Source organism: Papio anubis, chromosome X (assembly GCF_008728515.1).
Source record: "Papio anubis isolate 15944 chromosome X, Panubis1.0, whole genome shotgun sequence".
Lineage (NCBI taxonomy): Eukaryota > Metazoa > Chordata > Mammalia > Primates > Cercopithecidae > Papio > Papio anubis.
Genome location: NC_044996.1, coordinates 30,420,215 through 30,445,616, shown reverse-complemented (window position 1 = coordinate 30,445,616; position 25,402 = coordinate 30,420,215). Strand labels below are relative to the sequence as shown.

The 25,402-nt window shown below is 37.7% G+C and overlaps 1 protein-coding gene across 9 annotated transcripts in view; it reads right to left on the bottom strand.

Moving 5' to 3' along the window:
- Positions 1–25,402, bottom strand: part of STAG2 (stromal antigen 2) — a 141,819-nt gene that overhangs the window by 59,418 nt on the left and 56,999 nt on the right. For 5 of the 9 annotated variants that reach the window (XM_021932925.2, XM_021932924.2, XM_021932918.2 and 2 more), the window contains exons 2-5: positions 20,491–20,630; positions 16,841–16,919; positions 12,029–12,193; positions 4,787–4,883 (exon numbers count right to left, since the gene is read on the bottom strand). In XM_021932925.2, the coding sequence (XP_021788617.2) occupies positions 4,787–4,883; positions 12,029–12,193; positions 16,841–16,919; positions 20,491–20,534 (385 nt within the window). In that variant the 5' untranslated portion in view covers positions 20,535–20,630. Of the gene's footprint in view, positions 1–4,786; positions 4,884–12,028; positions 12,194–16,071; positions 16,195–16,840; positions 16,920–20,490; positions 20,631–22,051; positions 22,114–25,402 lie in introns of all 9 variants that reach the window. The other 4 variants (XM_021932923.2, XM_021932920.2, XM_021932929.2 and 1 more) reach the window with 2 other exon arrangements.

Sequence of the window (25,402 nt, the reverse complement as noted above, 5' to 3'; positions counted from 1 at the left end):
CTATGGTCACACAATAAAAGGCATACTTCTTCCACCATCATCTAATGATCTTCACCATGATACTCTAATCTATAAATAAATGCTATCTATTCTCAATATGCACAAGAAAACAGCCCCACACTTCTGACAGATCTTTTTTCCTAACACAATTAACTTTGGCCATTTCTACCTGACTTACTTTACTCATGCTGTAATATTTATATTGGCTTTGTCTCTTTAACATAAACCATATGTTATCAAGAGTGAGATAGCATCTAGTATAACACTTAAAACCTTGGGGATGAAGCTGAAGACAAGGAAAAGAGTAAAAGCTAGAGTTCACTTTAGTCAAGCTTCTTTATTGAGCACTATTTCGTGTAAGGTAACTATATCCTAACATCCTCTAAAAGAGTTAAGTAGTAAATTGTAGTTCCCGCCCACCTAGATGCCTGTAATCTAGTTAAAAGTTAAAACTAAAGAATACCAAAAAGAAAAAGAAGTAAACTGTCAAAGGTAGTACATAATCGATGCCCTGATGTGTGGAAATGCCAAAGAAATGCTATAGCTCTGACTCCACCCCCACCAGAAAAATCACACATGTTATACGCTAGAAAATCAAGAACTATGTCAAAGAGAAACAATTTGATAAGGACCTTTAGAATCTTACACAGGAGGATGGGAGAGGAAAAAAGAAAGGGTGCACATTAGAAGTAGTAAAACGTTAGTCAGGTGGAGACCAAACATCAGAAAGGAAATTTCTAGCGTGCAGTAGGAAGATATACACGAACTTCCACTGATGGGGCATCAAACTGAGAAATAGAGAGATGGGGGCAGGGGTAATCAACATAAATACTAGATTTTCAAAATCCTGTTTTTATTGTTGAATTATTTGCTTACCAGTCTTCTCAGTAGAAATACCATAAATATAGTAATATCTAAGAGAAGAATGTCTTGGTACAGGAAGATGAGATTTATAAATAAGAACTAGATATAATTAACATAGATTTTTTTCAACTGACCAGAGCAATACTTTGTATATGCATGCATGTGTGTGTGTGTGCACACCTGCGTATATACATAGCTGTAAAACCATAATCCCAGCTTCACAGATGAGGAAACTAAGGCTTAGGCTAAAGCTAAAAGAAATTAAATAATTTGTCTGAGACTATTTACCTAAATCATGCTGCCTCCCACTTATCTGGGTAAGATTAATTTCTAGTGGTACCCTAGAAGAATCCTTACTTACCACAACTTAAAAAAAAAAAAAAAACACCAAATGATTGTTTTAAAAAGTTGATGAACTCAGGAGAAAGCACCATTTATCTGGCTAAAGAAACACTCTCTGTTGGGTACGATGGCTCATGACTGTAGTTCTAGCACTTTGGGAGGCTGAGGTGGGCGGGTCACTTGAGGTCTGGAGTTCAAGACCAACCTGGCCAACATGGTGAAACCCCGTCTCTACTAAAAACACAAAAATTAGCCAGGTGTGGTGGTGCGTGCCTGTAATCCCAGCTACTTGGGGGGCTGAGGCAGGAGAATCACTTGAGTCTGGGAGGCAGAGCTTGCAGTGAGCTAAGATCACATCTCTGCACTCCAACCTGGGCAACACAGTGAGATTCTGTCTCAAAAAAAAAAGAGGAGAGGAAAGAAGAGGAGAGGAGGGGAGGGGAGGGGAAACACATACTCTCAAAAACCTTTTGAAAGGCTTTTGTTTTTAATCTAGAATCATGTATATCTCTTCAAAACCTTCCCATACTTCATACCCAGGTGCTGTATACCTCGGAATGCTAGAGAAAGAAAAGTAACTAAAGGCCTGAACATTTCTGTGAAATTAACATTTACATATAAATATATCTCGAAGCAAACATACTGCATACTTTTCAACAATCCCTCATTTCTAAAGCTCCTCCCCCTTCTCATAAACCACGAGACATCCAGAAACCCAAAAACAAGCAGGAAAAGACCTCAAAGCAGAAAAGAAAGTAGCTATCACAAATTCCATTCATTTAACTTTTGAGGCAGGTATGAAGCCACCATTAGGACATAAGGCCAGAGCCTGCTGCCTTAAAAATGTGGGGGACATTTTTTTACCAAGACTGCTAAAATCCGGTAAATCTAAAAGTGATATGGCAAGACTCTGTCACTGTTTTAAAAGAAAAAAAAAGAAAAAAAGAAAAGTGACAGCTGACTAGGAAAAAAAGAAGAAAACACTGGCCACAGAATCACCACCGAGCAGTCAGGAGCAGCATAGGGCTAAACATCCCTCCATGCTTCAACAGTTGCAGAAGCCACCACTGTATTATAGAAAAATAACTGATGCTTGTAACAACCTTGGGTCTGCAGGAAATGTTAAATTACAGTAAGTATACTTAAAGAAGTTTCTAAGTCATTTATAAAAGAATTATATCAAAATAATTTTGTGTAAGTAATTAATGGCTTCATCTTTGATTATATAGTAAATTCCCCTTCATGGAGATTGCCTGATTCCAAGATAAACATTGTAGCAGTGCTCAAATTTACCTCACAATTTAAGTTTTCAATATCTTAAGTTTTTAGAAATCTTGACAAACTCACTTGTGACAAGGTCCAAATGTTGAGTTAGCAAGCTCCTGATTTGTAAACAAACTGATGCCAAAACAGGAATGAATTTGACAAAGGAAACATGCTCTGTGGCCTTGTTTTAAAAACAACTACAACTCAGAAGCCTAATTAAGAAACTCAGGCGGGAGTGGTGGCTCACACCTGTAATCCTGGCACTTTGGGAGGCCAAGGTAGGACAACTTCTTCAGGCTAGGAGATTGAAACCAGCCTGGGCAACAGAGAAAGACCTGTCTCTACAAAAAAAAAAAAAAAAAAAAAATTAAATTTAAAAAAAAATAGCTCATGCCAGTAAGGTGGCTCATGCCTGTAATCCCAGCACTTTGGAGGCTGAGGTGGGACGACTGCCTGAGGTTAGGAGATTGAAGATCAGCCTGGGCAACATAGCCAGATCTGTCTCTACAAAAAATAAAAATTAACTGGGCATGGTGGTGCACACCTGTAGCCCCAGCTATTTCGGAGGATGAGGCAAGAGGATAATTTGAGGCCTGGGGAACATGGCAAAACCCCATGTCCACAAAAAATAAAAACATAAACAAAAAATTAGCTGGGCGTGTTGTCGTGAGCCTGTTATCCCAGCTACCCAGGAGGTTGAGGTGGGAGGATCACCTGAGCCCAGGAGGTAGAGGGTGCAGTGAGCCATGATCACGACACTACACTCCAGCCTGGGTGAAAGAACAAGACTCTCTCTAAAAATAATAATAATAATAAAATAAAATAAAAGGGGAGACTTAAGATTTAAAATTTCAACTCGTTACATTATTTCCGGCCCCTGTTCAGTTGTATGCACTCAACCTTCCATTTGCAAAGAGTTTAATGAGAAAGGACATAGCCCTTGATTTTATGACACAACAAGCAGGTACTTGTATCCATCCTACCCCAGAAAAAAATGACTGGATATAGGCAAAAATAATTTTAGTATAGTTCATCTTTAAACAGTCAACCTGGTTCAGAACCTTAAGGATACCATAGTAACATCACAACAACATCTCCTCTGAGCAGAAGTCAACTGAATTTTCTAATATTGAAATAAAGCTACATTTTTAAGGCAAATGAAGTAAACTTGGCAGCTCTCTATACGCTATGATTAAGACAATTTTTTAAATTTCTCAACAACTTAGTGACATTATAAAGATCACAGGCTCAAGAATTTAATATATTTGTCTCTTTCAGGCCTCACAGACAGGTAACATTTAATACACATACTACACTGAATGTTGTGATCAAACTCAAAATGCCAATGTTACTTGTTTTTCAAAGATATTATGGTATCTTTAAAGGAATACTGCAGAATTGAATTGCTTCTTACAATTCGTTTTCTGCATTTGTTTAAATAAATCATTCTTTACCACCTTAATGTTTTATATCTATTTTTAAGTAAACTTCTCTCCCAATTTCTAATGCTCTAATGTTTTTGATGCCACTTTCATTAAAAAAAAAAAAAGGTACACCCAGAAATCTCCATAAAATGTATTTGCCTGCGCATCATCTGAAATTTCAAGGATGAGCTAAGTATTAGAAGACACCAGATACATCAGAACCTGCCCGTAATCTTGACTGACTCATTTATTGATCCATGAGGATATATGACTCCCCAACTTACATAATTTTGTCCCCCTGCCAAATGTTTGTCCTAAATACTTCTGTCTTAGGGAAGAAATTTATGTATTTTGTACTTTCATAATTCCCAGTTCAAAATGTTTTTAAAGTAACACCACTACACACAACAAAATTTCTTTACCTTTTAGAAGAAATGTCAATTTCATCAATACCTTATTTAACTTACTTAATGTAACTTACTTGCTTGCTTGCTTACTTACTGTTATTCATGGCACTTTTTAACTCCCTACACTGTATAATTCCCTGTCATCTGAACCTGTACCTCTTCATTATCTTCCTCCTCCCTTCTTAATCCATTTCTTTGTTCCTAAAACCAGATGCTGAAAGTGGGAAATATATCTAATAAAAGTAACATAACAATTATAAACTGCTAAGTTTTCAGATAACTTTCACATATGAATAAAACTTTGTCAATAGACTTTCTCTCTTACTTTGTCCTCTGCTCTTTTTTCCTCACAAATTTTGTATGGATATGATGCAAATAATGCCTTAGCGTTATTTACCATGTAAAGTGCTAACAACATCTCTTTAGGTGGAACAATGAAGTGACTATTTGAGAGCTGCTGATTTCAAAATAAATATATCTTACCTTTACAGCCTGAACACTGAATAAAAAAGTTGATAAGGTCAAGAAGTGCTATATCTCGGTCATGCTTGTATGATTCTATCCAATCATCCACCACCGACTACAGCAGAGGGAAAAAAATAAAATCATTAGCTTCTCCTAATTTTCTCAAAATCAATTAAGTCTGATAAAGTCATAAAATTTAAGATTATATAGTATCACATTACTTTAATATAAATACTTACACATTGAAATTTAAAGTTCAATTTTAACAATAAAATAGAATCGAATTCAGTAAAACAACTATCTGGTAACACAAAATGACATATCAATATTCTATTTATTTTGCATTGAAAAGAATGTGGAAACTATGGAACTCAATTCCATCAAGTATAATTACTCGTGATTTCTTGGTGACATTAAAGGAATGAGAGAATTTAAAATAATTAAGACAATACAGGCCAGGTGTGCTAGCTCATGTCTATAATCCCAGAACTTTGGGAGGCCGAGGTGAGTGGAAAACTTAAAGTTAAGAGTTCGAGACCAGCCTGGCTGACATGGTACGGTAAAACCTTGTATCTACTACAAATACAAAAATTAGCCAGGCGTGGTGGTGCATGCCTGTAATCCCAACTACTCGGAAGCCTGAGGCAGGAGTATTGCTTGAATCCAGGAGGTGGAAGTTGCAGTGAGCCAAGATCACACCACTGTACCCCAACCTGGGCAACACAGTGAGACTTCATCTCAAAAAATAATAATAAAAATAAATAAAATATTCTAAAATTATATTCTAATGGAGGCTGCACAACTCTGAATTTGCACTCTAAAGGGTAAATTTTATAGTATGGTAAATATAACTCAATATGGTTATTTCTTAAAAAAGAAAATAGGCTAGAACTAAAAAATAAAAGGAATACTTTATTCCTTTGGGGGCAAGAGAGAGAACGACAAAACTGATTTTAAATTTTTAGGCCGGGTGCGGTAGCTCACACCTGTAATCCCAGCACTTTGGGAGGCTGAAGCCGGCGGATCACTTGAGGTCAGGAGTTCGAGACGTCAACACAGTGAAACCCCGTCTCTACTAAAAATACAAAAATTAGCTGGGTGTGGTGGCGCATGCCTATAATCCCAGCTACTCGGGAGGCTGAGGCAGAAGAATCACTTGAACCCGGGAGACGAAGGTTGCAGTGAGCCAAGGTCGCACCACTGCACTCCAGCCTGGGCAACAGAGCGAGACTCTGTCTCCAAAAAACAAACAAACAACAACAACAAAAAACAATTTTTAAATACAGCAAATTAAATAAAATCAAGATGATAAACAAGAGCTAGCGTAAAAAACAAAAGGTTGGGAGAGGGAAATGTTTCTAAGTTATACACCAATAAATAAATAGGAAATCCAGTACAAACAATGACTAAAATATGTAGAATTTAATGTACAAAAAAGATACTACGATTACACAATAAAGATAAATCGAGGAAAAATATCTAAGAAATACCTGGTTCAGATAGACTGACTGGAATTATTCTAAAACTTTACTTAATTTCTACTTTTTTGTATTCTACTTGTTTATATTAATCAACATAATTAACAAAAGAAACGTGCTCAGTATTTTTCCCAAATATAATATAGGCAATAAACAGCAAAAGAATATATCATAGAGATTATGACAGTTTTAAAACATGGCCCCAAATTATTGGACGTTGCTCCCCAGTAAGAGGGTCTACGTCATCTTCTCTAGAACAGAATGCAGTGATGCTTCCAAAATTAGGCCACAGAACGCCAGGCAGCAACTGCACTGGTCTCTTGGAGCACTAGCAAACTGGACACTACTCTTAGGACATTCTCTCCAAACCCAGACGCCATACTGTAAGAAGCCCTAGCCACATAGAAAGGCCATTTGTAAGTATGCTAACAGTTCTGGCTAAGCCCAGCCTTCATATCACTACAGACCAGGCACTAAACATGAGTAAAGAAGCTTCCAAATGATTATAGTCCCTAACTGTGGTAGTGCCAGGCACTCAAATGGCCCCAGCTAAGGCCCTTGACATCATAAAGCAGACACAAGTCATCTCCACTTAGTTCTGTCTGAATTCCAGACCCAAAGAATCATTAGGCATAATAAAATGATTGTTGTTTCACATCACTAAGTTTGGGGTGGTTTGTTATGCATCATCAATAGATAACTGGAACAATGGCTACTCTCATCAATAAAGACGCAAAATATTCAATGAACTCTTACAAAGAGACCACTACATCACATTAAAAAGTAATTCATGAAGATCAAGTAGAGTTTTCACTAGGAAAATGTCTGCTGTAATAAAAATGATGTGAGCTATTGAAATATGCTTAAAATTTTTAATCAAATAGTACGCTGAGAACCTATATAACAAAATTCAACATCTGTTATATAATAAAATTAGGGGGCACATGCATGCTTTCTCCATTCTTAAAATATAACAATTAGTTTTAAACCAAGGGCCATTCTTGTATTTATTGACTATGACTTATAATTACTGAGAAAGCCAGCCTGGCCAACATGATGAAGCTCCATCTCTACCAAAAAATACAAAAAAAAATTAGATGGGCGTGATGGCATGCAGCTGTAATCCCAGCTACTTGGGAGGCTGAGACACGAGAATCACTTGAACCTGGGAGGCAGAGGTTGCAGTGAGCCAAGATTGCGCCACTGCACTCCAGTCTGGGTGACAAAGTGAGACCTTGTCTCAAATGATAATAACAACAACAACAATAATAATAATAATAACTACTACTACTACTGAGATAAGTATATCCTGGCAATGCAAAAATAATGAATAATACATGATCCTTGATCAAAAAATTAGCAATCTAAAATCAAAGTCAGGCACAGTATAAGTGCTATATAATGAAAAGATAAGGGTAAAAAACAGGCCGGGCGCGGTGGCTCAAGCCTGTAATCCCAGCACTTTGGGAGGCCGAGACGGGCGGATCACGAGGTCAGGAGATCAAGACCATCCTGGCTAACATGGTGAAACCCCGTCTCTACTAAAAAAAAAATACAAAAAAAAAAAGGGGGTAAAAAACACATTGGAAAGGAAAAGTAGTAGTGTCTGAGAATGCTTTTCAGAAGACTGACACTTGATTCACTCAGTCCTATTTGATATGCAAGGGGGGAGTAAAAGAAAACTATTGCAAACAACGAAAAAAAACAAAAAAGAAAAGCCTAGGGGCTGAGTATATACTGTGACTGGAGAACAGAAAATATAGCATAAGGAAATCTGGGCTAGAAATTTTAGATAAGAACCCTTGGAAGTTTCTAAACAGAGGACTTCCTCCATCAAATTTGGTCTTAGAAAGGGTAACACAACTGGGAACACACATAACGAAATAAAATTGTCTAAAGGATTCCAGGAAATCAATGGAGAGATAGTGCAGACATTCTCTCTTAAGAGGGAAACACATTTCGAAACAGAAAACCAAGCTGGTCACAACGGCATGTGCCTGTAGTCCCACTTACTGGGGAGGCTGAGGCAGGAGGATTGCTTGAGCCCAGGAGTTCAAGTCCAGCCTGGGCAACATAGTGAAACCCCATCTTAAAATAAAAAAAAGAAAAAGGCCGGGCGCGGTGGCTCACGCCTGTAATCCCAGCATTTTGGGAGGCCGAGGCGGGCGGATCACAAGCTCACGAGATCGAGACCACGGTGAAACCCCATCTCTACTAAAAATACAAAAAATTAGCCGGGCGCGGTTGTGGGCGCCTGTAGTCCCAGCTACTCGGGAGGCTGAGGCAGGAGAATGGCGTGAACCCGGGAGGTGGAGCTTGCAGTGAGCCGAGATCGCGCCACTGCACTCCAGCCTGGGCGACAGAGCGAGACTCCGTCTCAAAAAAAAAAAAAAAAAAAAAAAAAAAAAAAAAAAAAAAAAAAAAAAGAAAAAAAAAAGGCACAGATAGAGGTACAAACTTAATACGATAAGCCATAAGCAACATAAAAATAAAGAAAATATTCATTTTTAGATAAAAATGGAATAGCCTAATAATAGTGATTATGAGTCAGGATTTCTCATAGCTGTGGTCTGAAGGATTTTGTGTTCAAACTATACATTGAACTGTAGTCACCAATGTTATGGTATTAAGAAGTGGAGCCTATAGACGGCAATTAGATCATGAGGCCCCTGAGAGCTGCTTTGCCCCTTCTACTATGTGAGGGCACAGTGGGAGGATATCATCTATGAACCAGAAAACAGGCCCTCACCAGATAATGAATCTATAGGCACCTAATATTGAACTTTCCAGCCTTCAAAACTGTAAGAAATAAAATTGTTTTTTATAAGCCTCCTAGTTGATGTTGGTTTTTTGTTTTTGTTTGTTTGTTTGTTTAGACAGGGATTCACTCTTGTTGCCCAAGCTGGAGTGCAATGGCGCGATCTCAGCTCACTGCAACCTCTGCCTCCCAGGTTCAAGTGATTCTCCTGCGTAAGCCTCCTGAGTAGCTGGGATTACAGGTGCTAGCCACCAAGCCCGGCTAATTTTTGTATTTTTAGTACAGACGGGGTTTCACCATGTTGGGCAGGCTGGTCTCAAACTCCTGACCTCAGGCGATCCACCCACCTCAGCCTCCCAAAGTGCTGGGATTATGTGAGCTGCCACACCTGGCCTACGTTGGTTTTTTACAATAGCAGCCCAAATAGACTAAGACACTGATGTTAAAAAGATAGCAGCAGAAAGAAGATTAGTGCATTTAACTACTTAGAACAAACTATTATAGAGAAAATGTATAATATAAAAATAAGAAGGAAAGTAATGAAATGCAATATAATGTAACTGAAATAATTTATCCTCTTGATAAAAATAACCCAAAAGAAGAACTAGAGAGAGAAAGGTAATTTTTAAAATTGGGAAATGACTAAATAAACCATAGCACAGTAATATAATAAGACATTATTTATTTTTTAAAAGTCAAACATATTCAAAACAGTAATTTAAAACATTAAACAAGAAAAAGAATCCACACTCTAATCATGGTATACAAGCAAACATTAATAAACGGATTTAAAAAGGTGCATTAGAATGGTATGAATAAATCTGGCACCTTTTAAGTTCTTTGCTCCGTAAAATTGGTGAAAGCTCAAACAATTAACAAGTATTTTCACATTTTACATGTAAAACTGTTATTAGTCTCATTTGATACATTTTATTTACAAAACCACACATATTAAGCTAATTCTGTATTTCTAAACAAGGTTTTTGTGTCAATTTTTATTAACAAAAAGCCTGAATGGATAGTTCTCAGAAAACCATTCATGTGCACCCATCACTGATTAAAGTTATTTCTATGAAGAAATACTATTCCTCACAGTCATAAAAAAGAATGCAATTGTGTCTTTCACAGCAACATGGGTAGAGCTGGAGGCAATAATCCTAAGTGAATTAACGCAGGAACAGAAAACCGAATACCACATGTTCTCACTTGTAAGCGGAAGCTAAATATTAAGCACACGTGGACACAAATGTGGGAAACATAGACACTGCGGACTACTGGGGGTGGGGGGTGGGGACTGAAAAACTACCCACTGGATACTACACTCATTTCCTAGGTGCAATATACTCACGTAATAAACCTGTATATGTAACCCCTGTATCTAAAAGTTGAAATTAAACAACAAAAAAAACTATTTCCTGTAGCTTTTATAAATTAAATTAAAACTTTATTAAGCATATATATTCCCTGAGTATAGCATTTATTCCACTTTTATTATAAAGCCTAAATGCTTCTATTGTCATAAAAGTATGCAGAGAAAACATAATTCGAATGATTTGACATTAATATGCCTCCAACTTTTTATTAAGAAACAAGCACAAATAATAAAATTTATAATAGACAACAGTAACCAGATTAATTAAATTCACTAAAGTGGATAGTAATTATATTAGGTCACTCAATCAGGAATTCCATATAGGTAGAAGACTTCGTATTTTAATGGCATCTATATAAATTCAGGGAAAACTGAGACCTCATAGCCATGGTTTACATCAGCATATTTTTGACCAAATTGTATTTTACCTTATGCCATTAAAAAAAATAATGGGTTGGGGCTGGGCACAGTGGCTCACGTCTGTAATCCCAGCACTTTGGAAGGCCGAGCAAGGTGGATTACTTGAGGTCGGGAGTTTGAGACCAGCATGACCAACATGGTGAAACCACGTCTCTACTAAAAAACAAAAATTAGCCAGCCGTGGTGGCAGGCACCTGTAATCCCAGCTACTCGGAAGGCTGAGGCAGGAGAATCGCCTGAATCCAGGAGGTAGAGGTTGCAGTGAGCAGAGATCGTGCCACTGCACTCCAGCCTGGGCAACAGAGTGAGACTCCACCTCAAAAATCCACACAGGCCGGGCGCAGTGGCTCAATGTTTCGTAATCCCAGCACTTTAGAGGCCGACGGGAGGATCACTTAGGTCAGAGATCAAGACCATCCTTGGCTAACACTGTGGAACCCCGCTCTACTAAAAATACAAAAAATTAGTCAAGCGCTGTGGCGGCCTGTAGTCCCAGCTACCTCGAGGCTGGAGGCAGGAGAATGGCGTGAACCCGGGAGGCGGAGCTTGCAGTGAGCCGGTGATTGTGCCACTGCACTCCAGCCCAGCGACAGAGCCAGACTCTGTCTCAAAGAAAAAAAAAAAAAAAAAAAAAAAAAACTAATAATAAAATAATAATGGGCTGGGCATGGTGGCTTACACCTGTAATCCCAGCACTTTGGGAGTCCAAGGAGGACAGATTACTTGAGGCCAGCAGTTCGAGACAAGCCTGGCCAACATGGTGAAATCCCGTCTCTACTGAAAATACCCACAAAAAAAAAAAAAAGAAAAAGAAAAAGAAACACACACTAGTCAGGCATGGTGGTTTGTACCTGTAACCCCAGCTACTCGGAAGGCTGAGGCAGGAGAATCGCTTGAACCCAGGAGGTGGAGGTTGTGGTGAGCCGAGATTTTGCCACTGTACTCCAGCCTGGGCAACAGAGCAAGACTCTGTCTCAAAAAAATAAAATAAAATAAATAAGAAAAGAAAAGAAAAAAGAAAAAAAAATGCAGTGGAAAATGAATCAAGACACAGCATAAAAGTCTTATATATGAAGAAATACATCCCAAGAGTTTTCTGATGATTTTGTTGCTTTTTTCTAATAAGTAGTGTATGTTTAAAATGCAGTTAGAAAAATCAGAGCTACACTCTATATAAACTCATTAAAGTTTAAAATGTACAAATGAACTGGGAAGAACAACATAAATCTTACCTGCATAGCACTCTTGCCCATTTTAACAACTTCAAACAACATCATGTTTTCCACTCCATTCTGTTGGTGATGACCATTCATTCGGTTTGGACCAGAAGGAGGTTTTCCTCCTCCATTTCCACCTTTGCCCTTTTCTGCTGGGCCCTTTTTGCCTTTTTTACAAGTCTGCAAAAAAAATACGAGGTGGTTAAGTTACATCACTATCCTTGAGAGTTCAAAACACAGCTACAGTAGAAGTAGCTGATAGGGTACATAATTATAACATGCTTAAACTTGCCCTAAAGAATTCCATCCACTTATAACAAAATAATATAACTGTGACAGCCTCTTTGTGGGGCCCATTTTTTCAAGTATACTACCATGTCTCACACGACACAGTAGTTAGAAGCATAGCCTCTGCAGACAGAGACTCTGTGGGTGCAAATTTCTGCTACAATTAGCTGAGTGACATTAGGCAAATTACTTAACCACACTGTGTTTCAGTGATGTTTTTCTAATTTGTAAAGTGAGGATAAAACTGTGCCTACCTCATAGGGTTGCTGTGATAATGAAGACACAAAGTACTTAGCAACATACCAGCATTTAATAAAGTCAAAAAATGTCAGCTATTATTATCACTGTAAAATGAAAAAATTATGTCAAAAGGAGTTCAGTAAATGTTACATGAATCTTAATCTGGTAGGAAGACCAATAGAAACGATGACAAAAAATACAGATTTGAATCTATTTTGAAAAGTAATATAAAATCACAGACTTAAAAGCCCTCAAAATATTAACAAAGTTTGAAAAACACTGCAAAAATCTCTCTCAAGTATAATCAGAGAAATCTCAAGGGTATAGTAAATCAAGGTAGTTGTCTCCAAGTTTTATTACTCCCGTATGCAGCTTTTGGATGCAGACTGAAGTGGGCAGCAAGAATAACCAAACTCGTTATCAAGTATGTACCTTATACTCAGTTCAACATTTCATTTGCATTGTTAGTCTTAGAAATCATTGCAGTGCTCTGAACGAGGAATTCCGAACATTGGGAGTAGGTTTATCAATCTCATTCTTGTTTTAGGCCTCCCTCCAACATTTAGTCATCATGAAAATTCAATTAATGAAAACTATGGAAATGAAGCCCATTATAACAAAAGTTGTCAGTATTTGGGGTGGGGGGGGGCATCAAAAAAATCAGGGAAAGGGTTCCCTATATGCCTAAGCTATAAAAATACCTCCCACAGCTCTTATACTTTAGGAAAACAAGCCAATTCCTAACTTGGAGTCCTCATTTCTCAAATGTCAGGGTTGAATTAAAATACTTTACAGAAAGATATTCTGACCCCTGGATTTCGTGATTTCTTAAAGGTCTCTTTTAGACCAACACATCTCTACGATCTAGAGAGCAAGCGTTGGCCAACTTTCTGTAAAGTACTGGATAGTAAATATGTTAGGCTTTGTAGGCCACATACAGTCTCTGTAGCATATTCTTTATTTTTAAAACTATTTAAAAATATAAAAACAGCCCAGCATGGTGGCTCACACCTGTAATCGTAGCACTTTTGGAGGCCGAGGTGGGTGGACTGCCTGAGCTCATAAGTTCGAGACCAGCCTGGGCAACACGGTGAAACCCTGTCTCTACTAAAATACAAAAAATTAGCCAGGCATGGTGGCGTACGCCTGTAGTCCCAGCTACAACAGAGGCTGAGGCAGGAAAATTGCTGGAACCCAGGAGGCGGAGGCTGCAGTGAGCCGAGATCACGCCACTGCACTCCAGCCTGGGCGACAGAGCGAGACTCCATCTCGAAAAATAAATAAATAAATAAATAAATATTAAAACAGGACCAGGAGTGGTGGCTCCCACCTGTAATCCCCATACTTTGGGAGGCTGAGATGGGAAGATTGCTTAAGGCCAGGAGTTCAAGACAAGTCTGGTCAACAGAGCGAGACCCCATCTCTATAAAAAATAAAATATATATAAACTATTCTTAGCTCCTGGACAGTACAAAAACAAGCCATAGATTGTGGACCTCTGATCTATAGCCATGCCTACAAATTTCTTTCCACTGAAAGCCTGTGGTATTTACGTACTTTATTCCTTAGAGGGTCCCTTCTTCCTCCAAGAGTGCAAAACTACTCAACTCTTAACAGTTACTTTAAACCACTTCCCAACACCTGAAACATATTACTTGTTAATTTGCAATACAGTAGTCCTCCCCTGGGTTTTACTTTATTTAATTTCAGTTACCCTTGGTCTGCTGCAGTCCAAAAATACTCAGTAGGAAATTCCAGAAATAAACAGTTCAAAAGTTTTAAATTGCACGCCATTCTGAGTAGCATGATAGAATCACTCATCATCCTGCCGTATCCCACCCAGGACGTGAATCATCTCTTTGTCCAGCATATCCCCGCAGCTCATTAGTCACTTACTAGCCATTTTGGTTACTATATTGAAAAAATGTAGTATATGCAAGGTTTAGTACTATCCGCAGTTTCAGGCATCCACTGGGGGTTTTAGGGTTTTAGAATGTATCCCTGAGAATAAGGGGGATTGCTATATTCTGTAAATGAGATTCAGTCTCTGTGAACCTAATTCATTAATTCCTAATTGTACAATGAAAGGCTTTTGTCCCCAGTAAAGGGATTTTCAGAGACAAGGTTGAAAGAAAAGATCAACTACAACAGAGTAGACTAGTAAAAAATAAAACATTAATTAACATGGAGCTATATATTTGCAGTTTATCTATCAAATGCCTCAATAGTCCCTGTCAGTATGAAAAACTAATTGGGACAATTAAAATGGCAGAATGGGTATGCTGTGCTAGAAAAAAAAAAATTTGCAAGGAGTGATAACACAAAGGAAGCAATATACAAATAGCAAATATCCTAACCTGTGTACAATCTTGGAGAGAAAAAAATTTCTACATAAAGACTTTAGGAGGTAGTATAGTATACAGGGTTAAGGGCACAGACCTGAGCTCAAATCCTTTAACCATTAGGCTTTTCTGGACTTCAGTTTCCTACCTATAAAATAATGGTGTTTTCTCATCTACGCAGTTGTTCAAATATTAGATTAACATGTGAAACTGTTAGCACAACACATGGAACATACATAGTATAGTGTCAAAATGCAGTTGCTATTATTATAATAAATCCTGGATCTGTCCCAACAGCTCACCCACAGTAGTAGCTATACAACCTTAACCAAACTGTGGCACAAAAACTTCAGAGTCCTCTACTCAGGTGCCACCAAGAATCTTATCCAAACTTGTAAATTAAATCAAAAGCAAAAGTAGGTTAATGGGGGAAAAAAATGATTTTCTAATAAATTAAGGTATGCTATCCAACAGAATTAAGGTTATCTTTGAATAGCCGTTAACATTTCTATTCATATCCCTCTCTCAAATCTTTTTAAGGAAATAAGAGAGCACACAAAATTATGAAACACATGAATTATGAGCACTCAAAAAATATTCCAAGCATTAAAAATTATGTTCCATACATTAAATGTGATGCTGTGCCACAATAAGAAATCAAAAGAGAATGGCTGGGCACGGTGGCTCACACCTGTAAATCCCAGCACTTTGGGAGGCTGCGGCAGGAGGACTGCTTGAGCCCAGTAGTACAGGACCTGCCTGGGGAACATAGTGAAATCTCAACTCTACAAAAATAAAAAATAATAGAAATTACAGAGAAGCCAGGCATTGTGGCACAGGCCTGTGGTGCCTGTAGTCCAGTCAAGAGGCTGAGGCAGGATAACTCCTTTAGCCCAAGAGTTTGAGGCTGTAGTGTGCCATGACTGTGCCAGTGAATAGTCACTGCACTCTGGTCTAAGCAATATAGAGAGACCCCATCTCCAAAAAAACAAATAAAGTTAAAAATTTTAAAAAAATAAGTTACAGAGTTTTACATTCACTTATGGGAAAGTTGTTGACAACATAACATTGAGTTTTAAAAGCACGTTAAACTGCATATTATGACTCCACTTAAAATGTTATAATCATGTTTATACATAGGTGTATGAATAAAAGTATGTGCATCAAAATGTTTAAAGAATAAATTACCTCCGGGTGATAGGGTTATGGAAAAATTTCACTTTGGTCATCGTAAACTTCTGTATTGTTAAGACTTTTTCAAAGTATGTCATGAGACAATATAAATCCAAAATTCATTTTGAAAAACAAATGCTGAACAACAAAAACAAGTTATCTTTTGCATAATGTACTTACACACATGCAGAGTCAAATGTACTTTCCAAAACAACAAAATAATTTAACCATTCACCAAGTTATCTGCAGCTCAGGCTAACCGCTAACCCACTCACACTCTAAACTTACATTATATTGACTCAGAACTTAACTTTGTAATTTTTTATCTTTCATATTACTTATAAAGAGTAAAACTATTATCAATTGTAGCCCATTAGCCTTAAACTGGTTGTATGTTACATTTTTAGAGTGCTTTAGAATAAGAGATTTTATATATTACTTTGCTTTACATTTTATTACTTGTGGGAAAACAAAAATAAAGCCAACAGAACATTGCATTCTGCTTAACATACTATGCTTTACAAAATAAACTACTGGAAACAATGATGCATCATCATCATTATTATTATTATTATTATTTGCAACTTTACAGCAGTGTAAATAGATCCCAAAGGCTATCTGGTCTAGAAGACAAAAGGACCACATTTATCCAGAAGGCTTACCATACAACCCCCACCCCCTTAAAAAGTCATTTTTAAAAGATAAAACTATCTGAGACATAACCTAAATTTATGTGTGTGAGAGATCTTAGGATACAAAATAAAGTCACATATTTGATACATACTTTGCCTTTGCCTTGCTTTTGGTTTTTTCCTTCGATATCTTCAAAATCTGTGTCAGAAGAAAAATGTGTTTCTGACTCCCTGTGACAGAAAGATAAGCAAGAATTAAAAACCTTCCTTAGAAATTTATATAGAGTTTCTAATTTTTCCCATATTTTCTAAAAGAAAGGCTTGGTCAACTTATTAACAAAACTTCATATTAGCCTTATAAGTAATTAAGATGTTTCCCAAAAACACCATACTATATAACTATAGTTATATATAGTAAAATAATAACTAAAGTACAAATATCTAAACATCTTTGTTAATTTTTAACCGAAGTATGAAAACTAATCCAGTGGGTCTTAAAATTTAACCCTAGGAACTGTGGTATTCCATGTAATGGCTGGTTCCATTTCCTACTTCAAAGATCATAGTGCTGCGGAAAAACTGTATTTTAATACTAGGCATTGAAGGAACTTTATTAGTGAGTTTTATGATTATGGATCCTCTGACCTCTCCTACCTCACTCGAAAAGTATTTATAAATCTAGGTGAGTCAATATACAAAACATGTATTTCTGAAAGGGTACTTATAAAACCTTTTTATAAACTAAATCATTTGAAATACACTAGGGAATTATGCTAAGTGATCAATATCCTTTATGAAGTAAAGAGGTGATAAGCTATAGTCAGGAGAACAGTTTTGGTACTAAGTAACTGTGGATCTTATACAAGTGACAATCTCAATCTTCTCATCTATAAATAATATATATGCAGGAAAGAATTAAATCTCTAAAGTCTCTACAATCTCCAACATATGAATCTATAGTCCTAAACAACTGTCCCTTGTTCTGGGTGGGGGTAAGGCTAGTTTGTATAATCTGGATTTTCTCACAAACATATGGAAGCACACTGATTTAAATAAATACATGTGATGCTTTCCAAATGAGTAAACATGAGTCTATCTAAATAGTAGTAACATACCCTCATTTAAATGCTTAAAGCAAGGCATATTTATATTAGTATTTGGGTCACACTGGATTTTAGAATTGAGCCACATCCATAAAAGATAAAGGTTTTTCCATCCTAAATGTGTAAACCTAGCACCAGCTTTGCTTAAAATAAATGGAATTGAAGTGAAAGGCTATCTTTATAAAACTAGTATTCTCAATCTAGATTTCTTCTATTTCCATTTTATTGCTACAATAACCAGTTGCCCAGAGGCTATGAGGTAGGAATACTTCATAAATCTAAAATAATGATTAAGACATTAGCAGGAAAAAAATTACTATCTACATAGCACTTACATACAAAGTAATTTAAACAATGTATGGAAGGTGATGGCAATCCTAACTATATCCCACAATGTTGAGAGGAAAGGGCCTGTAATAAATACCATTCCCTAGAGTTAATGCACCAAAAACTGAATGACTACTATAATATTAACCCTGAAGCTCATGCCTGTTACATCTTAAGAAGATTATTGTCATCAATAATCTTCTCACATGTCTATATGGCCTTGCAAAAAAAATGAAATTTTATTTTTTTTTTTTTTTTTTTTTTTTTTTTTTTGAGACGGAGTCTCACGCTGTGGCCCAGGCTGGAGTGCAGTGGCGCAATCTCGGCTCACTGCAAGCTCCGCCTCCCGGGTTCACGCCATTCTCCTGCCTCAGCCTCCTGAGTAGCTGGGACTACAGGCGCCCACCACCGCGCCAGGCTAATTTTTTGTATTTTTAGTAGAGACGGGGTTTCACTGTGGTCTCGATCTCCTGACCTTGTGATCCGCCCGCCTCGGCCTCCCAAAGTGCTGGGATTACAGGCGTGAGCCACCGCGCCCGGCCGAAAATTTATTTTTTTTTAATTTTTTTATTTTTTAAAATTATACTTTAAGTTGTAGGGTACATGTGCACAACGTGCAGGTTTGTTACATATGTATACTTGTGCCGTGTTGGTGTGCTGCACCCATCAACTCGTCAGCAAATTTAAAATATCTTGATGTATAAGTAGTATTTATTTCTTCCCAAGCCTTTTGTGGGACACCAGCTCTCTTAAAGAGCTAAGTAACTGCTTTAAGTCTGAAGAAAATCACTACTCTTCACAATGTTCCAATGGCCACAGTTATCAAGGGCTCAATTATCCTCTTAATACTCATCTCCAAGCTATCCCAGCTAAGAGTGAACCACTAGAGGTTTGGTAACTTACTGAAAAACTTTCCGAAGAAAGCTTGAGTAATCAGAACGAAAGTCTAAAATACTCCCAACCAAAGAAGAAATACTCTCCTAAGCCGTTCTTCAATGCTTTCCTGTGTTTTTAAGATCAAAAGAACAACAAAACTAACCTAGGTGAAATAACATTTATGTTTATTAAACATACTGTATTAACCATTCAGTGACCTGAAACATCCTGAGTCATCTATCACACGACTGAATCTTCCATTCCTCTTTACTGTGCCCCCCACCCCACATACCCAATCAAATACCGGGTCTGTTCTACCCCCACAACATCAATTCCCTTTTATTCATTATGCTATTTCAGGTCCTAATTATTTGAGATATTCTAATAGTCAATAGTCTAGTCCATAATATAAACCTTTTTTATAGTCTCTAATCAAGTATATAAGAAACTTCATAATCTTCTCTTTATATCTTTAAAATATAAACTCATAAAGGCAGCAGGAAGTACTAACTTAATTCCTCACAGGATCTAATATAACATCCTGTATACAGCAGACATTTAATATTAACAAAGGTAATAATTAACTTTTACAAAGATATGAGACTTAGAATACATAAAATCCTCACTAAAAATGCTGTTTTGTGGGAACCTGAATGTATTTGGTCCCAGAAGATTCATAATCTCCACTGAAGATAACAAAACTATTAAAAATATGAAAATCTACATACGATCAAAAGTAGACGCTGCTGCCATTATGTACAAAGGTATTGGTCTGTTGTTTTCAAAATTTTTAGCAACTAAACTATCTTTTCAAGTCAGGTCTCATAAAGATCCTAATAAAAAATACAGTGGTGGGGGGCAGGTAAATAAAGGAATTCACGGGCAATTTAAAAGTTCACTTTTCACTGAGGCAACTCATGAAACTGTACCTTAGTATGAAAATCACTGTTACATAGAGTAGTTCAAAATCTTTCAAAACCAAGCAGTAATTAGAATAAAAGCTAAGGAGTACAGTTAGCTTTTTAGATGGGGGTAAAGAGGATACCTATGTTGAAACCACTTTCTGGACCAATATACACGTAACTTATTTCTGCAATCATCATTTCATTTTGTAACAGAAATCTGACATTACATCCTAAATATTACCACATAGTATACCTCACTAATGAGAAAACTTAATTTTTAAGAAATGTATGATGCTCTCTCAAAACAGTTGCTATTGCAAAACCAAGTATGGACTCAGAACTACACAACAAAAAATAATAAACTGTGCAGCATGTAAACTAAAAGATAAATTTAAAACACAACAACAAAAAAGTACAAAATAGTTATTATTACAGAGCCTTGATGAGTGCTGATATAAACTCTTGCAAAGCATACAACTATTTTATATATTAGATCTTCTCAAGCAGAAGGAAATTTAACTGAAGTTAATGTATTCCCCATTCTGTGGAATAAACAAGTATTTAAAAATTATCAGAATATAATTCACTTACTGTAGTAGATTAAAATCAGTTGGTATTTCTGGAGCTGCTATCATTTCTTTATCATCTTCTGGAACACCTCAATGTCAGAAATATATTCATATATTTACGTGGGTAAAATGATGGCTTGCTTCTTTCTTCTAAGACAATTCCTTTAAAAAGGAGAAAATGACATCTACTATAAACGAACCAAAAATATTGGGAAAGGATATCCATACTCAAAAGCTAAATTCCCCAGTGCCTACTAATGTGTTTTAGTAAATAAGGATTTCGTTCCCTTGCATTTGACTGCTTATTGTTTTTGTTGGTTTTTTTTGTTTGCTTGTTTTTTGAGACGTAGTCTCGCTCTGTCACCCACGCTGGGGTGCAGTGGCGCAATCTTGGCTCACTGCAACCTCTGCCTCCCAGGTTCAATCAATCCTACTTCAGCCTCCCGAGAAGCTGGCACAGGCCACCATGCCCAGCTAATTTTTGTATTTTTAGTAGAGATGGGGTTTTGCCATGTTGGCCAGTCTGGTCTCAAACTCCTGACCTCAGGTGATCCACCCACCTTGGCCTCTAAAAAGTGCTGGGATTACAGGCATGAGCCATCGTGCCTGACCTTGACTGCTTAGTAGATATAGATTTGTTGTAACACTCGCAGCCCTATAGTAATAACACATAGGGGAAAAAGAAGCTCATAAAACAACTGTTTTTAAATTTCTTTGTGATTCTCCACCTGGCATTATGTATACATACATTAATACATCCTAAATAGAAACAGGATATGACTCTTACTGGTCCTGAAATCCCTATGAGAACTCTAAACCATAATATGAGATGCCTGAAAATACAACCTTTCGCTGATATCATACACACACAGTTAAAAGGAGCTAATAAAAAAAACCTAAGATATAATTTTAGGCCGGGCGCGGTGGCTCAAGCCTGTAATCCCAGCACTTTGGGAGGCCGAGACGGGCGGATCACAAGGTCAGGAGATCGAGACCATCCTGGCTAACACGGTGAAACCCCGTCTCTACAAAAAAAAAATACAAAAATCTAGCCGGGCGAGGTGGCGGGCGCCTGTAGTCCCAGCTACTTGGGAGGCTGAGGCAGGAGAATAGCGTAAACCCGGGAGGCGGAGCTTGCAGTGAGCTGAGATCCGGCCACTGCACTCCAGCTCGGGCAACAGAGCCAGACTCCGTCTCAAAAAAAAAAAAAAAAAAAAGATATAATTTTAAAACAGGTTTTCCTGCCCTGGAAACATACAGTCCAAAGCCTGGCTTATTAAAAAATAACCACTTCATGATAACAAACTGTGTTGAGAAGAGAAAGGGGAAACAATGTTAGGTCTGATCTATTCCTCCCCCTCAAGGAACTTATGATCAATTTAAACGCCAGTAATGTCATATGAACAACAGATGAATGCCATTTCTGACCAAAGTACATGCAAAAATGGCAGACAGAAAGGGTATTATGTCTATGTTTTGAAAGTCAAGGATGCATTTCCTAAATGAGAAAATGACCTAAAAGCAAACAAGAAAGTTGAAAACAGGCTGAAGCTAAAGTCTAAAGCTCTTAGTCTTATGTATACCTTTCTCTTATACTTTTATGATTTTCTTTTATTCCCAAGTGAATTTAGTACTCGGTGGCCACCTAAAGAAAAAGCAGGTAAGATTAAACATATCCAATTAATATTAAATGTTCAAATATAACGTACTGACAAACTCCTAATGATTTATCCCAGTAGGTTAGACATCACACAAGAAACAGCTCAATTTTTCTTAGTAATATTGTATCTCTAGAAAACATCATCAATGGCTACTAATACTTAATATACAAAGTTCAAAAGACTGTATTTCCTACTTAAGCTAAAAGAGCAAAATATTAATTTTATATTTTGTGAACAGCAAAATAACAAAAGAGGCAATATGAGAAACAAGAATGAATAATCCACAAATTAAATCCTGAATAATCAAATAATATATACCACCACTTTATTTTTTTCTGAAAGATACTCAGATTTTAAAATCCCGTTTTTGGCCAGGCGCAGTGGCTCATGCCTGCAATCCCAGCACTTTGGGAGGCCAAGGCGGGCAGGTCACTTGAGGTCAGGAGTTCGAGACCAGCCTGGCCAACATGGCGAAACCTCATCTCTACTAAAAATACAAAAACCAGCCTCGTGTGGTGGCGCACACCTGTAGTCCCAGCTACTGAGGAGGCTGAGGCTGGAAAGCGAAGGCTGCAGTAAGCTGAGATCATGCCACTGCACTCCAGCCTGGGTGACAGAGCAAGACTCTTGTCTCAAACATACATACATACATACATACATACATACATACATACATACATACATAAATTTTAAAATCTTATTTTTGTTGAGACAGGGCCTTACTCTGTCACCCAGGCTGGAGTGCAGTGGCACAAATCATAGCTCACTGTAGCCTCAAATTTCAGGGCTCAAGAGATCCTTCTACCTCAGTTTTCTGAGTAGCTAGGACTACAGGTACTCACCACATCCGGCTAACTTTTTCTTTTTTGAAGTCTGTCATCATATGTAGGACACACATTCACCTCCTAAAATGCTAACTTATTTATAAAACAAAATTATTTTGTTTCTTTAAAAGGAACTGGAGAGGCACAGAACTAATAAATTCTAACGAACAGGTCAGGTCATCTAGACGGCAAGATGAAAATAAAAGTGGTCATGTGATCCTTGCTGCATCTGTCTGTCTCTCTGAGCATTTCATAAAAACCAAAGTTGCTGCTTTCCTTCAATACAGTTTCCTTCAATATAGTTTCTAAGCACACTTTGAAGATAGTTCATAAATACAGTCACCTAAGGAATCACAGGTGATGAATATAAAGCTCTGAAAAGCAGAGAATACTAAATAAAATGAATATTGTGTGATATACTGGATTCTTCTAAATAGCACAAAATTAATTTCTACTGTAAAAGAAGTATTCCCAGGCCAAATTATTTTGCAAAGCATAGGCTATACTAACATGTATTTCGTAATTAGAAACCAAAGCAAACACAAAAGCAAAACCAAAGATATAAGATGTATCTCTCAAGACAAGATAGATGCGCGTGCGTGTGTGTATTATATCTATATAAAAAATAGAGACAGACAGACAGACAAGGTCTTACTCTGTCACCCGGGCTGGAACGCAGTGAGGTAATCACAACTCACTACAGCCTTGACTTCCCCAGGCTCAAGTGATCCTCCCACCTCAGCCTCCCAAGTAGCTGGGACTATAGGCACACATTACCATGGCCCTTATTTTGTAGAGACAGGGTTTCACCATGTTGCTCAAGTTAGTCTTGAACTCCTGGGCTCAAGCAATTCACCCACTTCAGCCTCCCAAAGTGCTGAGATTACAGGCGTGAGCCACCGCACCCAGCCAGGTACATATATTTTTAAAAGAAAAAAAAAAAATGTTGTGTCAGGGTCTGATAGAAAAACTATTGAAATGGCCAATTCCCTATCCTAGTGAAATGTGATATTTTTAAAGTCTCTAAACTGCGAAAATTCATCCAACCAAGTAAAAGTATCCACCATGTGCCAAATGTAGTGCTGGGCAATGAGAATACAATAGTGAACAGGAGAACAATGATCCTTGTCCTTAATACCTGTTAAGAAATGTGATTATTATTTCTACTAGAAGGTACCTACTTGCTCACCGGGGCCTATCATGGGGAGGGGGGGGGGGGGAGGGATTGCATTGGGAGTTATACCTGATGTAAATGACGAGTTGATGGGTGCAGCACACCAACAAGGCACAAGTATACATATGTAACAAACCTGCACGTTATGCACATGTACCCTACAACTTACAGTATAATAATAATAAATAAATTTAAAAAAAAAAAAAAAAAAAAAAAAAGAATGCTGGCCAGGCACAGTGGCTCACGGCTGTAATCCCAGCACTTTGGGAGGCCGAGGCAGGCAGATCACAAGGTCAGGAGATCGAGACTATCCTGGCTAATGCGGTGAAACCCCGTCGCTACTAAAAATACAAAAAAATTAGCCGGGTGTGGTGGCGGGCGCCTGTAGTCCCAGCTACTTGGGAGGCTGAGGCAGGAGAATGGTGTGAACCCAGGAGGCAGAGCTTGCAGTGAGCCGAGATCGTACCACTGCACTCCAGCCTGGGCGACACAGCGAGACTCTGTCTACTAAAAAAAAAAAAAAACCCCTGCTAAATTCCACGTATCTGAGCTGAGTGTTTGCTAGTCATTCTCTAAATGACTTATTTGCCATAAAAACAGTTCATTATAGCTCAAGAAAAATTACAAATATTAAAGTTGCTTTGTAATTGAGTTGGGATTAATAGTTTCTAAATGTAAACTTTAATCTACAGGAAGAGCTGAGAATGCTTATATCTTTATTTTAAATGTCTACAGCTGCAAATAAATATAATTTGCAGGCCATGCATGATGGCTCACACCTACGATCCCAGCGCTTTGGGAGGATGAGGCAGGAGAATGTCTTAAACTGACGAGTTCGAGACCAGCCTGGGCAACATAGTGAGATCCTATCTCAACAAAAAATTTAAAAATCAGTCGGGCATGGTGGCACACACCTATAGACCTAGCTACTTGGGAGACTGAGGCAGGAAGATTGCTTGAGCCCAGGAGGTAGAAGCTGCAGTGAACCATGATCACACCACTGCACTCCAGCCTGGGCAATGGGGTAAGACTCTGTCAGTCCGTCCGTCCGTCCGTCCGTCCGTCCATCCATCCATCCATCCATCCATCCATCCATCCATCCATCCATCCAATTTGTTTCCCCCATAGACTTACATTAACAAATTCATAGTATCTTCAAATGTGCTTAATACCATTTGACTTCAGCTGGGTAACCCAAAACTATAAAAACATGTAACGCTCAAAGAAAAGTATCAGTTTAAAAATCAAACTCACCACACAATTTCTGCACTATTG